We start from the raw sequence: 14,928 nt of genomic DNA on the forward strand, positions 1-14,928 counted from the left end.
GGGAACACGGACAAAATGTGACAACACTTTCCCCTGCGAAAGTAGAAACTAGTTTGTGCACACCGGAGGGGCACATTTTGATACTTTACATATATCAAATTACTTCAGATACTAATAGATAATGAGTCACTGCTTTGAAAGTGCCCAATGCATTAAATGAACCAATGGTTCATTTAATTAAATGAACCAATGGTTCATTTAATGCTTTGGGCACTTTCAAAGCAGTGACTCAGGAATTGGTTCATTTAATGCTTTGGGCACTTTCAAAGCAGTGACTCATTATCTATTAGTATCTGAAGTAATTTGATATATATATGCTCATGTGAAATGTTCAAGAATCTAAATGAAAACTGTTGCTCCGGAAAATGAGTCACTAAAGGAATTGGTTCATTTAATGCTTTGGGCACTTTCAAAGCAGTGACTCAGGAATTGGTTCATTTAATGCTTTGGGCACTTTCAAAGCAGTGACTCATTATCTATTAGTATCTGAAGTAATTTGATATATATATGCTCATGTGAAATGTTCAAGAATCTAAATGAAAACTGTTGCTCCGGAAAATGAGTCACTAAAGGAATTGGTTCATTTAATGCTTTGGGCACTTTCAAAGCAGTGACTCAGGAATTGGTTCATTTAATGCTTTGGGCACTTTCAAAGCAGTGACTCATTATCTATTAGTATCTGAAGTAATTTGATATATATATGCTCATGTGAAATGTTCAAGAATCTAAATGAAAACTGTTGCTCCGGAAAATGAGTCACTGCTTTGAAACACACAAAAACTAAATGAACAACTGCATCAGGATCTGACTTGATGCACTGAAACGCTTAAAAAAAAAAAAAAAATCTAGATGTAATCATTACTTCCTATATTGATTCTGTATTGAATCATTTGAAACGCAAAATGAAATATTTATATTTAAATATTTATTGTCTTAAGAAATGAGTCACTGTTTTAGGCAAGTGCTTCAGGGAATGATTGATGATGTTATGGCAGCTGTGTTGATTGGCTGAAAGTGGCATCTTAACAACGTACATACGACACGGCAGAATTCTCATGAATCCAAAAAACAAAATCAAACACACAACATTAAAAGAAATAATGAAATATAGGATATTATTCACTTTTTTGAAAAGTATGAAATCGTAAAACTGCTTCAAGAAATCACTTTGTTTTGAAACACTAAATGAAACAACTGCTTCGTAAAGAAATTCACTGTGCTGGATGAGCCAAGTGTTTCAAATAATGAATATTGGCATTTTGAAACCCCCGAAAATGATTGTTTATGAAATGTCAATCACTGACGTCTGACAACATCCTTTGTTTTCTTTTATCAAACCGAGAGCAGCCGCTTTGCTCCAGCTGTCCTCAGAAACAGTTTCCTGGCAGTATTTTAAATGATGCTCTTTTCACCTTGGATTGTAATTGGTGTTGTGCTGTAATATAATAACGGCGGTGTTTTGGAAAACTCTCTGAAGGCGCTTGTGTCCAACATAGATGACGTTACCCATTAGCACTTAAATAATCTTGGGTGTCTCTGAGGATAATCGCCGTGTCCATCACGGTGCCTGTGTTCCGGCGTGTCTGGTTTCTAATGACGGTCATCTATAATTGAGTGGCACCTTGCCGGGGGAGCGCTCCAGGGTGGCATGGTGGTGAACTAGCCCCCGGCTGTTCACCGGGGGTCAGCAGGGCACAAAACGCCCGGCAACACGGGGCAGCAACCTGAACCCAACGCTGTTGATGCCACCTTTGACTAACTGTCAGTTCAGGATCAACACCAGCTAATTCCCCAAAAGTCGGCTCGGTGTCGGCTTCACCTCCACAGCCGGGTGACCCTCAAATGGGGTCATCGGAAAACCGTTGTAGCTTGGTTATCTTGTGACTTTCACAGTGCAACGTGAAGGTAGAAAACACGCTCAGTCAAGTTGTGGGTCCAACTTAACAAGTGAAAAGATAAAAGAACCGGGAGAGACACTAGAGGTGTCCAAACCTGTTGGTGTAGTGGTCTGGTGCCGAGTTAGAATTCAGCATCATAAAGCTATAGGTTCAAATCTTCTTGACAGATTGAGTCACTTTCTTCAACTGTTATAATGGATGCCACCAACATTATATTAGATTAGTAGTAGCATCAGTATTATGTTAGTAGCATGATATTATGCAAAAACGTATATGCTATATTAGCATCAAAGGGAAGCAAATAATAAAATGATTCCATCCCTTTCTGTAAAAAAAAAAAAAAAAAAAAGCAGCCGGTGACATCACTCTGCAGCATAACCCCTGCCTTCTGTATCCCTGAAACTCAGGAGGGACGCAGCCCGCCTGATCCACTGATCCAGACATGAGTGGTACTGCGGGTCTCGAACCAGACGCAGCATCACTGACCATTTGCGGTCGCAAACACTACCCTTACCACAACACCACGAGCCCTTCGCAATAACAGAGCTTCTCCTGGTGCTTTAATCTCTTCACTTGGAAAACTGGCAGACAAAATTTTGCAGCCTGTGCAAGTTTTGAACCCACAACTTCATAACGTCTAAGACATCCCCTAACAGAAAATCTACCAGAGTACCACAAGCGCTTCATGCATATTAGCAATTACTTATTTTGCAGCTCATGTCTTGGTTTCCTTAATTGAGGAATCGTGACATAACTGCCACAGGGATGAAGAAAACTTTGTCATCAAGTGGGCTTAGAACCTTCTATGAGAGTGCCAAATTTTCCCAGCAACCATGAAGAGACACACACTTTTCCTCAAAGAGTTGTTGGACTTGAACATCTGCCCACACTCTGGGATGATGTCCTGGGTCATCTAAGACCTTGATGTGCAGGTTGGGTAGAAGTAGACAGAGTCTCTTTGACAGTTGGACCAATATACTAATTGTAAGATCAGCGCAGGCTGCTACATGAGTGCGGCCAGTTGAGGTTTGAACATTTTAATTGTAAGTTCCAATCCTTTAAGCATTAGACATCTTCTGAATACCTCCTGGACTTTGTGCCAGTACATCATAAAACAATTTACAGACTGAGACACACATCACTTTCCAAACTACACAACTGGACGGTAAGTCCTTCATGACACTACAGATGAGCAACACATGAGCCAGCACAAGTGGGTGATTCTTTAACTACGGGCACTATTGGCCTTGTAAATGTAATTTCCACCACACCATTGCCTTACAATATAAAGCGCCTTGGGGCAACTGTTTGTTGTGATTTGGCGCTATACAACCCCTGGCAAAAATTATGGAATCACCGGCCTCGGAGGATGTTCATTCAGTTGTTTAATTTTGTAGAAAAAAAGCAGATCACAGACATGACACAAAACTAAAGTCATTTCAAATGGCAACTTTCTGGCTTTAAGAAACACTATAAGAAATCAAGAAAAAAAGATTGTGGCAGTCAGTAACGGTTACTTTTTTAGACCAAGCAGAGGAAAAAAATATGGAATCACTCAATTCTGAGGAAAAAATTATGGAATCACCCTGTAAATTTTCATCCCCAAAACTAACACCTGCATCATATCATATCTGCTCGTTAGTCTGCATCTAAAAAGGAGTGAACACACCTTGGAGAGCTGTTGCACCAAGTGGACTGACATGAATCATGGCTCCAACACGAGAGATGTCAATTGAAACAAAGGAGAGGATTATCAAACTCTTAAAAGAGAGTAAATCATCACGCAATGTTGCAAAAGATGTTGGTTGTTCACAGTCAGCTGTGTCTAAACTCTGGACCAAATACAAACAACATGGGAAGGTTGTTAAAGGCAAACATACTGGTAGACCAAGGAAGACATCAAAGCGTCAAGACAGAAAACTTAAAGCAATATGTCTCAAAAATCGAAAAATGTACAACAAATGAGGAACGAATGGGAGGAAACTGGAGTCAACGTCTGTGACCAAACTGTAAGAAACAGCCTAAAGGAAATGGGATTTACATACAGAAAAGCTAAACGAAAGGCATCATTAACACCTAAACAGAAAAAAACAAGGTTACAATGGGCTAAGGAAAAGCAATTGTGGACTGTGGATGACATGGATGATGAAAGTCATATTCAGTGATGAATCTCGAATCTGCATTGGGCAAGGTGATGATGCTGGAACTTTTGTTTGGTGCCTTTCCAATGAGATTTATAAAGATGACTGCCTGAAGAGAACATGTAAATTTCCACAGTCATTGATGATATGGGGCTGCATGTCAGGTAAAGGCACTGGGGAGATGGCTGTCATTACATCATCAATAAATGCACAAGTTTATGTTGATATTTTGGACAATTGAAAGGATGTTTGGGGATGATGAAATCATTTTTCAAGATGATAATGCATCTTGCCATAGAGCAAAAACTGCAAAAACATTCCTTGCAAAAAGACACATAGGGTCAATGTCAATGAGCAGATCTGATTTGAGGCAGGTGTTAATTTGGGGAATGAAAATTTACAGGGTGATTCCATAATTTTTTCCTCAGAATTGAGTGATTCCATATTTTTTTTCCTCTGCTTGGTCTTAAAAAAGTAACCGTTACTGACTGCCACAATCTTTTTTTCTTGATTTCTTATAGTGTTTCTTAAAGCCAGAAAGTAGCCATTTGAAATGACTTTAGTTTTGTGTCATGTCTGTGATCTGCTTTTTTTCTACAAAATTAAACAACTGAATGAACATCCTCTGAGGCCGGTGATTCCATAATTTTTGCCAGGGGTTGTATACATGTGCTCTGATGTCACTGTTTATCTCCATATAAACTACCCAAACAATTTCATACAAACTGTTTAAAGGGACATTACAGTGTTATTGTGGAAATTATGGCAATAGTGTGGGACAACTACATTTTGTTTAAAAAAATCACAACCCTTGTATGACATTGAATACCCCAATTATGTTTTGATTTTTTTTTTAACTGATATTTTATTCAGAGATATTTTAAAACATTAGAAAAAACGTTTTTTTTTTACCATTCATTTTTATCATTGAAGATCAAAAGTCTGGGTGTGGGACAAGCACAAAACGGCAATATTTGCATATAATGATGCTGAAAAAAGGTGAGAAAGTCATCATAGACTACTAGAACAAATTTCTTAAAACACTTTCATTGTAAAGATAACTATAAAAGTGTGAAATTTCCCCTTTTTTCTGTTTTTCATACAATATGATCAAAGGACATAATAAGTGCCCGTAGTCTAAGAATCACTCAAGTACAGACTACAGAGACTCCACTCTGGCTGTCGCTATTCACTCACTCATTTATTACGTTTCACCAGTAGAGGGCGTAAATCACCTGAAATGTTTCAAAATATTTGCTGTGAAGCAGTTGGTAATGAATGAGGCCACATTTGCACAGCCTGTGGTGTCTCTTCTTCCATACGGAGTCTGGAAAAACATAACCAAACGCCAATCCTGCTCAGGGTTTAAAATGTTTTAAAACTGTGTTTTGTTTGCCATTACTCGTTGAAACCGGCCGATAACAGGCCCCAATTCTGGGCCTGTTGTCGGGCTAGCGGTAGACAAATTGCATGCAAATTCAACCACAGATCTTTGGAAACTTCCAAGCATCCACTAACCATCCAGCAGGTGGCAGACACAGCTATGAGAGTTCACACAGGAAAAAAGTTGCTTTTTCAATACATTCAGTGCATTATGATTAACCACAATATCTTTGTCATGTGCTCTTTTAATTTAATGAGTTTCAAGATGACAGCATTTCTAGTTTTTAGGTTATTATTGACACAAATCATCAACTAATTACATGGCCGACATAATGCTTTGAGTTAGGTTTGAGGTAATGAAACACAGCTGTGCTTCTGGTCCTAGATTGTTCAGGTTCCAAGAAGGCCAACTCTGATCACTGGGACTTTGAGGGCTTTCTTACATTCTATCCTATGACAACGGACACACTGGGAAGACAAAATTACCGTATTTTCCAGAGGATAAATCACTGATTTGTTTTTTTCTCCCCCCAAATTTGGGAGATCCCATGCGACTCACATATGGAAAAACTATGTGTAATGACAATAACACCAAGAGTAACAACTATTGATGTGACGCTTCAATCAAAGCACAAAACTTCAATAATAAAAGAATAAATGACCAGAACAGAAGTACACTACAACAATGCACAAAAATCCCAAATTACAGATAATACAGAAAAAATGTGCAATTTATACTCCAGAAAATACGGTAATTACATTTCAAACAGGGTGAAAAGCACAGGATGATACCAGAAAGTACACCAGAGAACTTCCTAAAATCTACAACTGTCTTTTTGTTGTAGCATGGAAAATAAGGTAGCAGTCAGAGGGAAGGTACAAGACAGGTAAGTTTAAAAAACAAACAAACTCAGCTTTCAAAAGACTGAAAAAGAGCAATGAGACTAAAACAAAAATACTACATTTTTGTGCGATGAAGACAGTAATAAGGCGAGGATGTGGTGACTGCAGTGTTCAGTGCGACGGCTTGTTCCCTCAGAGTGAGTCCACTCCATTACTGGCTTTTGGAAACACTCTTCATTCAAGCGCTGTGCAACTAAACCACCCACCTTTAACCTTAGCAACAACAACAAAAGTGTCTATACAATTAAAATAAGAATGAGCCTACATGAAGATACAACACCTCAGAAAGGCGGGGAGCCGGGAGGCCGGTGCACGCTCAGAGAGGAAGTGGGAGCAGAAATCAAAAGGTCAGAGGTTACCTGGGTTGATTTATGCCCTGGTTAGATGATATCTAACTCGATATAACTGTCGTCACAGAGCAGCATCAGGAATTCATTGTTTGGAAGTTTATAGTTTTAAACATACTTAACTCTGTCAATAAAAAGGTCCTGAACCCCTACACACACACACACACACACACAATTATTAACACACATCACAGCGATAAAAAGCTGACTGCACCAAACCTTTGAAACGTGAACCACATTTCAGAGCTTTCACTGCTTGAGGCATGCCTGTTAACATAATAATAATCTGAAGTAACTCCCCCAAGCTGTATGATACATTCATATTAGTGTGTGAGTGCAACAGTGAGCATGTCTGAAATACCTTTAATCTGCAGGAACGCAGAATATGTGTGTTTGTGTTTACATCGTCTGGGCTCCTGTTCTCATGAATGAAGCACATTTCCGTAGGAAACAGTTGCATCTCATTGGCTCAACCACGTTAGCCAATCACCAGTGGCGGAAACCAGAGACCCCCCACCAGCCCCACCCACCGAGGCCGAGACCAGAATCTGCTGCGGTAGGAACATGGGTGCAGATGTGCAGTTTGTTTGACTTCAAGTGTTCTTATGGATGGAGGGGAGAGGATGAGGTTTCCGTGGTGATGGAGAGCAAATTGTTGCTAACATGCCGATGGGAGGAGCTTAAACCTCCGCTCCTTTCAGGCTGATCTGTTCCTCCTCCTGTCAGTCACGGCTGGGTTTCTTCAAAGAGAAAGCACAGATCTTGAAGTGGCTGCTGAGTTGTTGAACCTAGAAGTAGGAAAAAAACAAAACAAAATAAAAAGTAATCAGTCAGAAATTTGCAGTGGAAATGAGCACAGCTGCAAATCAGATCATAAAGCCACAAAACACCTTCTTTTCCCACAGATGATTGATATCATAGTAGTTTTAGAAAATGCATGTGTGGATGGACGGCTGTGTTCTAATAAAACCCTGAGCACACAGCCAAGATATCAAAGGCGTGGCTTCATGACAACTATAATAATTTTGCATGTGGACTGTTGCTAACTTTGCACCATTAGTGCTGCTGGTTGCACAAACTTCAGTTGCGAGTGTTAAACCAACAGATGTGTATTACTTTCTCTGTGTGTGTGTTCTTACCACTGATACGCCGTAGTGGATGTGTGCTAGTAAGACGGCGGCTGTCCACACATTCAGGAGCAGTGACTCGCTGGGAACAAGCCCGGACACGGCTAACAACACCACTGCTGTCATGGGCAGCAACCACCAGGTCAGAGGCTGGCAGCGTGTGCTACTCATCTGACACACAATCAGCGCACACTGCCACACAAAGACACACACATGATGTAGAGATGTATGTGCCTGAAATAACAGCACTTCAGTCACAAAAAATATGAAGTTTAAAGCTACAGTGTGCAAGATTTAGGGGCGTTTATAGCATTTAAATTATACACTTTGCTTTTCGCATTTTTTGCAGTGTGAGATTGAATTAAAAAAACAAAAGGAATCAGTGGTTGCTTCCTTATACACTGTCTACTGGTTGCTCGTGCAGGCTAACAAGTTTGAGAACCCTCATTTTTATGAAATAGAGACTTTTTGCTTATCAGAAGAGAAGGTATGGCAGGAATCCCTGTCACTGAAGAATCAAATCAAATCAATTTTATTTATATAGCGCCAAATCACAACAAACAGTTGCCCCAAGGCGCTTTGTATTGTAAGGCAAGGCCATACAATAATTACAGAAAAACCCTAACGGTCAAAACGACACCCTGTGAGCAAGCACTTGGCGACAGTGGGAAGGAAAAACTCCCTTTTAACAGGAAGAAACCTCCAGCAGAACCAGGCTCAGGGAGGGGCAGTCTTCTGCTGGGACTGGTTGGGGCTGAGGGGAGAGAATCAGGAAAAAGACATGCTGTGGAAGAGAGCAGAGATCAATCACTAATGATTAAATGCAGAGTGGTGCATACAGAGCAAAAAGAGAAACACTCAGTGCATCATGGGAACCCCCCAGCAGTCTAAGTCTACAGCAGCATAACTAAGGGATGGTTCAGGGTCACCCGATCCAGCCCTAACTATAAGCTTTAGCAAAAAGGAAAGTTTTAAGCCTAATCTTAAAAGTAGAGAGGGTGTCTGTCTCCCTGATCCGAATTGGGAGCTGGTTCCACAGGAGAAGAAGTGAAAACATGACCTGTAACATCACAGTGCAATCTGCAACCTCACCACTAGATGACACTCTGATTTGACATTTAAAGGCAGATTTTAATGAAATAACTAACAGCTGTGGCAAAACTGGATTATTTTGTTTGAGCTAATTATTGTTGGTTCCTATGTGTGGAAAAGGAGTCGAAACGCACCGTGACATTGGAGAAAGCCGTCCCCACCATGAAGTAGAAGACTCTGGGCTGCTGCTCGAGGATGTTGGATGGCGAGAAGATCACCCACGTGGTGGACAGGGCAAAGAGGATGACAGGAGAAAGAAAGGGGAGGAAGGCTTCGTACAGGCTGCTGTGCTTCAGGGTGTTACTGCGATACGCCCTGCATCGTTACAACGTCAACATCAGAACACCACGCCCAGTAATGCCACAAACAAACAAAAAAAACTAAAGCGACACTTACTTCAGCACGTTATAGAGGCTCATGGGTAATGTGACAGTGAAGGAACAGGCTGTAAATCAACACACAAAAGTTTTTACAGACACTCTTCATTTAAAATATTAAATGAGACGAGAAAACGACCAATCACCACTCACCCAGGATCATAAAAGTGAAAAGGTCTCTGTAGAGGAAGTGCCACACGACCGGCTGGTACCAGGTCTCCACACCGACCACAGCTGTTACCAAGTAAACGATGGAGACGGTCTGGTAGGACACAAAAAGTCAGCAAGCTTCGAGGCACCACTTATTTTCTTCCTTCCGGTTCCTGTGCGAGTTCTTACCACTTGGCTGATGTCGTATCCCCACGGCAGGAACAGAATCCCCGTGTTGTATTTCTCCCAGTGGGACAGGATGAAGGAGAACAGCACCACCCACAGGATATAATAAAGCGTGACCACACCCACGCCACTCTCCCCTCTGCCAAATATGGAGTAGACAGTGGCTACGAAGAGGACGCAAGCCCAGCTATCCAGGCCGTGGTCGAAGAGCTCCCCCAGTGGCGTGGAGGAACTGGTGCGACGTGCTTGCTTCCCATCAACACCATCTATTAAAATAAATAAATAAAATAATGGGGGGGGGAATAAGAGAGGCTCACAAACACCACCGACTGGTGTGCAACTGTGAGACGGTGACACTCACCCAGTGTATAGGCCAAGAAGTTGAAAATCCCCGCAGCAACCCAAACCCAACTAGGCACGTGTTCATGTCCTACAACTGAAACAAATAAAACACAGCACTTAGCAAAGACTCAAAGTTACAACTGGAGGCCACCGACGGCTCTACTGAGCTTACACCTCTCTCACTTCAACAAAACATCTCATTGAAATTAATCAACTGGATGTCTGCAAGTTCTACAAGCCCCAAAGAGCAAACCCTTAAACTTAACAAGTGCATTCTGGGGTTTTATTTATTCTCAAAAAGCTATTTCATGCATGTGAACATCACAGCAGTGTGTTATGTTTGTAATGGTTTGTAACTGACCAACCACAGCCAGTTGTGTGTCAGTAAATTATGGACTTTGTCATTCTTCAGCAAACTCACAAACATAGTACGAACTCCTCTTCCCCTCTTTGACAAACTAAACTAGGACCTGGGGTGTTACAATGCTGTGTGTGGTAAACAGAGACACACACATAAAATAAATAAATAAAAAGACAGGAAGAACACCTACCAGAGGCATTGAAGTCAAAGTCGTAGAAGGCCAACATAAGAAAATTCAGCACAAGGAACATAAAGCCTGTGAATGTAATGAGGTTTGGGGCCAACCATGTTGGGAGAAACTGGGCAGAGAAACAGACAGAACAGACAGTAGCAAGGACAAACTACAGCCATGTTGCCAAAATAAATATAAACTATTATATAACTGGCCATTGGACATCCTCTTCAATTCACAACAAGCCCTTATCAAACTTTTTGCGTAACTTCAAGTGGAATTACGTGACACATATTATTGGCAGGCTAACATAATGCCGAGTGGGAAATAAAACAAAACAAAATACAAACCTGACGTGCACATAATGCGTCAGGTAAAGGCGGCTCCATGAACATACTATTGTTAACAGACTGATGGTAAACATTTTTATTACCTGAAAACACCTGAACAGGTTTTCCTTACCTTCACCACAAGGTTCCAGAAAGGGTGCATGACATAGACAGACAACGGGTTTGTGTCCACTGCGCTGTACTACAGAGACAAACAATTCCAGTCAACTTACCATTATTACACAATTATGACAACAGTTAATTTGTGTTGCTCCAAACCAAGTTAACAAGATTCTTTCCTTTTTGGTGTTATCTGATCACAAACAAAATCCACAGACTGTATAATGACTTGAGGACAAACTGCGCAGCTGTCATTCCTGCAGAGCCAAACAAACATGGCTGCATGCTCCAAAATTTTATTCAAGCATAAATGTCTGATCTGCAGGGGTGTCTTTGTCATCTTTTTCAAATAAAAACGGCGCTGAACCATCACAACAGATACAGACAACATCCAGAGTCCTGAACAGTCCATGCAGTTAGACAGACATTCATGATGGGATATTTGCTGTTTTGTTTGTTTGACTTAATTGAGTACTGGGCCTACTGCATTTTTAACTTACAGCCAAGTAGGCCAATAATAAAAATTCCTTCCTGCTTAAATCAACAATATTTCTACAACTAATGATTGAGTCTATAAATACATATTCCCATTTGTAACAACAGGTGTGTCCTAAAGAATGAGTAGTTTTGGCTGAATTGCTGCTGGAGAGGAACAGGTATTTAGGTACATGTGAACCCAGAAATATCTGGTGCAAAGTAGTGGCAAGGAAAGGACTATTTGTATACATTAACCTGATTCTTGAAACAAGCAGAATCTTGGTTCAAATCAGAACTGCCTTGATGTGAACAAACTTTGTGCAATCCACATCAACATTTTTCAGTCATATCTGCAGACACACAATAATACACTTATCTCCGAGATTATCAGAGCCTCGTCAATGACAAACACATTTTTCACATTTTTGCAACATCTTTGCTTTGTGAACAGTGAGATCCTGGACATTTTCGCCACTTTTGTCTCCCACATTCTCGAGAAGATACACCGATGTGACCATTCTGGTGAAATTAACAACACTCAATGTCTCCTGATGGTCAGATAAAAAAGTCAACATTAAACAGATTGCGACAAATCGCTGCTGCACTCCATCCCACCAGCTAACGATTAGCAGGCTAACAGCTATGAATGACATACCTTGTATTTGTCGAAACCCGCGAGTTGCTCCTGAGTGACATATTCGTATAGACCCATGGCGGTGCACTGCGGCGCTACGGTAACGTATGTTAATATTCCTGTTTTATTTAATCTAAATTCCGAGTCGGCAGCCGCAACAAGCTAGCGTTTAGCTCTTTAGCCTCTTTGGTTCACGCCGGTGTCGGGTGAGATGACGTATGTCGGGCCACGCCTACTGCTCAGAGGTAAATGAGACTCAATACCGCCACCTCTTGTTTGTAGATATTGAATAAAATAATGACAAAACGTTAATTGGTTTAAAAAAAAAATCTATATTTTCAACGCTACGGTTACCACTGCGAAAACTAGCATTGCCAATTGTTTTAGTGTTCTGCTTTTATTAATAGATTAACGCGCTGTGCTTATTTATAGAGCGCATGCGCAGTGTAGACAGTGACGTGGCGTTTGCAGCAGGCGGAAGTGTGTTGTTACCGCTCTGGGGGGAGAAAAAACTCGACGAGAGAGAGAGAGAATATTGAGTTTAAAAACAAAGTAAGTAATAAAAGAACGGTGGTTTAATTTGGCACTCATTTAAATTTTATATAAAGCGATAGGTACTTCATAGGGAGTGTCCCACAATATTTTAGCTCCTCGTTAGCTAATTTTGTTGTTACACGCTAATCACATTTTACCGAAACTAGAGTTTAGCTTCTTTTTTAAATTTTTACGTAGTTGTGCTATGGCCTCTTTTTCCATTTTCTTTATAAATCCATTACGTTTGCACTTATTTCACTGTTTTATAGAGTTTCAACAGTTAGTCGATTAATGGACTTAATCGCAGTCATATATATCCACGTTGTCTTTTTTTTTTTTTTTTGGCCGTTTTCCATGTGTGTATCTTCTGACTTATTTTACTAGTCTCCCCCACGGTAGGGAACACTCCATTTTCTGGACCTAATCTCTAATAGTTAGCTGCAGGCCAAAGGCTAGAAAGTACTACTACAGTCTGTTATTTCTGCGTACTAAAGTTTAGTGAACTTCATGAATGCATATGGTGAGTGCTTTTGAAAGGTCAAAGCTGATTTGTGTGCAACATGCTCATGCACCCATTGGAACTTCATAACAAATCTTAAAAATGGTACTAAATGTGAAGTATCTTTCAAACTGAGCCCATGATTCCAAATGAGCCTTTACTGCAAGTTCTTCCACTTGCTGCACTTTTGCTCTTCTTCCTTTGCAGAATGGTAACGGATGTGCAGCTGGCCATATTTGCCAACATGCTTGGTGTCTCATTGTTCCTCCTGGTTGTGTTATACCACTATGTTGCTGTCAATAACCCAAAGAAACAGGAGTAGCATCTCCCAGGATGGACCCAGCTGCAGTTGGAAAGGTGCGGGCAATCTATGGAGAAGCTCTTTTGTTAAATTGCTCATTAAAGCTGCTGTACTAGCAAATCTAGAAGTGTTTAAGTATTAAATGATCAGAATTTAATTGAATGATTCAGTAGTTGTAACCTGTAGTTTACATCATTTCTGTTTTGGCAGCTGTGAAAGCATTTAAACACTTTCTTTCCTACAGGTCACATGAAAATCAACACCACCACCACCCTGGAACCCCTGTACTCTTAATGTCCTCTTTACAAGAGACCAGTTTCTGTTTGACTTGCACCAAGTGTTTTCTAATGTGTGAATTTCATTTAACCGTGATTCAATAAATTTGTTATAAATGAACAATGGCAACTTCTTAAGCTAAAATGTAGGGATTTTTTTTCCCCCCGATAAATCAGTCTTCCTTCTACAATAAGATCCTGGAAACATTTTACTATACAACAGATTATAAGACTGTACCATGGGCACATTATTCAAAACTGTTCACTTAAAAGCAATTTTTACTTCCAGCGTTAACTGTCAGTGAAGCTTTCCTAAAAGTTAAAATTATGTACAACAAAATTGAAATTTATCAAGCCCTATATAAGTTGTGGGATTTTATGAAAACCTCTTGGAATTAAATGCAAGGAGAGTATTTGAAAGTACTGCAACAGCCATCTGTAATATCCTCACTTTTTACTCAGTTTGTGAAGTCACAATGAAATAAGGTTTCAGGTGTTGCTGGGGAGGAAAAGTAAAATTCTTGCATCCACTAACGTGTTGCACTAAAACAAGGTCTACAGGTAAAAGTTTAGGACAGACTAAAATCAGTTTTCAAAGTAAGGTTGAAACTTGGCTGGGAAAATGATGTACTTCTACAGCTGCTGTGGGACTTTAAGCAAGGCACTTCTTCCCCATCTGTTCCAGTGTGTCTAACAGGTCCTATACACTAAAGTACAACCCCTGGCAAAAATTATGGAATCACCGGCCTCGGAGGATGTTCATTCAGTTGTTTAATTTTGTAGAAAAAATGCAGATCACAGACATGACAAACTAAAGTCATTTCAAATAGCAACTTTCTGGCTTTAAGAAACACTATAAGAAATCAGGAAAAAAAATTGTGGCAGTCAGTAACGGTTACTTTTTTAGACCAAGCAGAGGGGAAAAAAAATATGGAATCACTCAATTCTGAGGAAAAAATTACGGAATCATGAAAAACAAAAGAACGCTCCAACACATCACTAGTATTTTGTTGCACCACCTCTGGCTTTTATAACAGCTTGCAGTCTCTGAGGCATGGACTTAATGAGTGACAAACAGTACTCTTCATCAATCTGGCTCCAACTTTCTCTGATTGCTGTTGCCAGATCAGCTTTGCAGGTTGGAGCCTTGTCATGGACCATTTCAACTTCCACCAAAGATTTTCCATTGGATTAAGGTGCGGACTATTTGCAGGCCATGACATTGACCCTATGTCTTTTTGCAAGGAATGTTTTCACAGTTTTTGCTCTATGGCAAGATG

The 14,928-nt window shown here is 40.3% G+C and overlaps 2 protein-coding genes across 3 annotated transcripts in view; one reads left to right on the top strand and one right to left on the bottom strand.

The window, feature by feature from the left end:
• ost4 (oligosaccharyltransferase complex subunit 4 (non-catalytic)) overlaps positions 1–13,786 on the top strand; it is a 19,456-nt gene extending 5,670 nt beyond the window's left edge. Inside the window, exons 2-5 of one of the 2 annotated variants that reach the window (XM_034162774.1) lie at positions 8,797–8,799; positions 12,546–12,591; positions 13,280–13,429; positions 13,618–13,786. In XM_034162774.1, the coding sequence (XP_034018665.1) occupies positions 13,281–13,394 (114 nt within the window). In that variant the 5' untranslated portion in view covers positions 8,797–8,799; positions 12,546–12,591; position 13,280 and the 3' untranslated portion in view covers positions 13,395–13,429; positions 13,618–13,786. Of the gene's footprint in view, positions 1–8,796; positions 8,800–12,460; positions 12,592–13,279; positions 13,430–13,617 lie in introns of those variants that run through there. The other variant, XM_034162773.1, reaches the window with a different exon arrangement.
• Positions 6,698–12,302, bottom strand: selenoi (selenoprotein I). Its single transcript, XM_034162771.1, has 10 exons — positions 12,061–12,302; positions 10,942–11,010; positions 10,498–10,606; positions 9,966–10,040; positions 9,608–9,870; positions 9,422–9,530; positions 9,288–9,336; positions 9,026–9,206; positions 7,812–7,991; positions 6,698–7,460 (listed from the first exon to the last, which is right to left on the bottom strand). The coding sequence occupies exons 1-10, from the start codon at positions 12,115–12,117 to the stop codon at positions 7,353–7,355; spliced, it is 1,200 nt and encodes a 399-aa protein (XP_034018662.1). The 5' UTR covers positions 12,118–12,302; the 3' UTR covers positions 6,698–7,352.
• Positions 13,787–14,928: the final 1,142 nt, after the last annotated feature.

Source organism: Thalassophryne amazonica, chromosome 21 (genome assembly GCF_902500255.1).
Source record: "Thalassophryne amazonica chromosome 21, fThaAma1.1, whole genome shotgun sequence".
NCBI lineage: Eukaryota > Metazoa > Chordata > Actinopteri > Batrachoidiformes > Batrachoididae > Thalassophryne > Thalassophryne amazonica.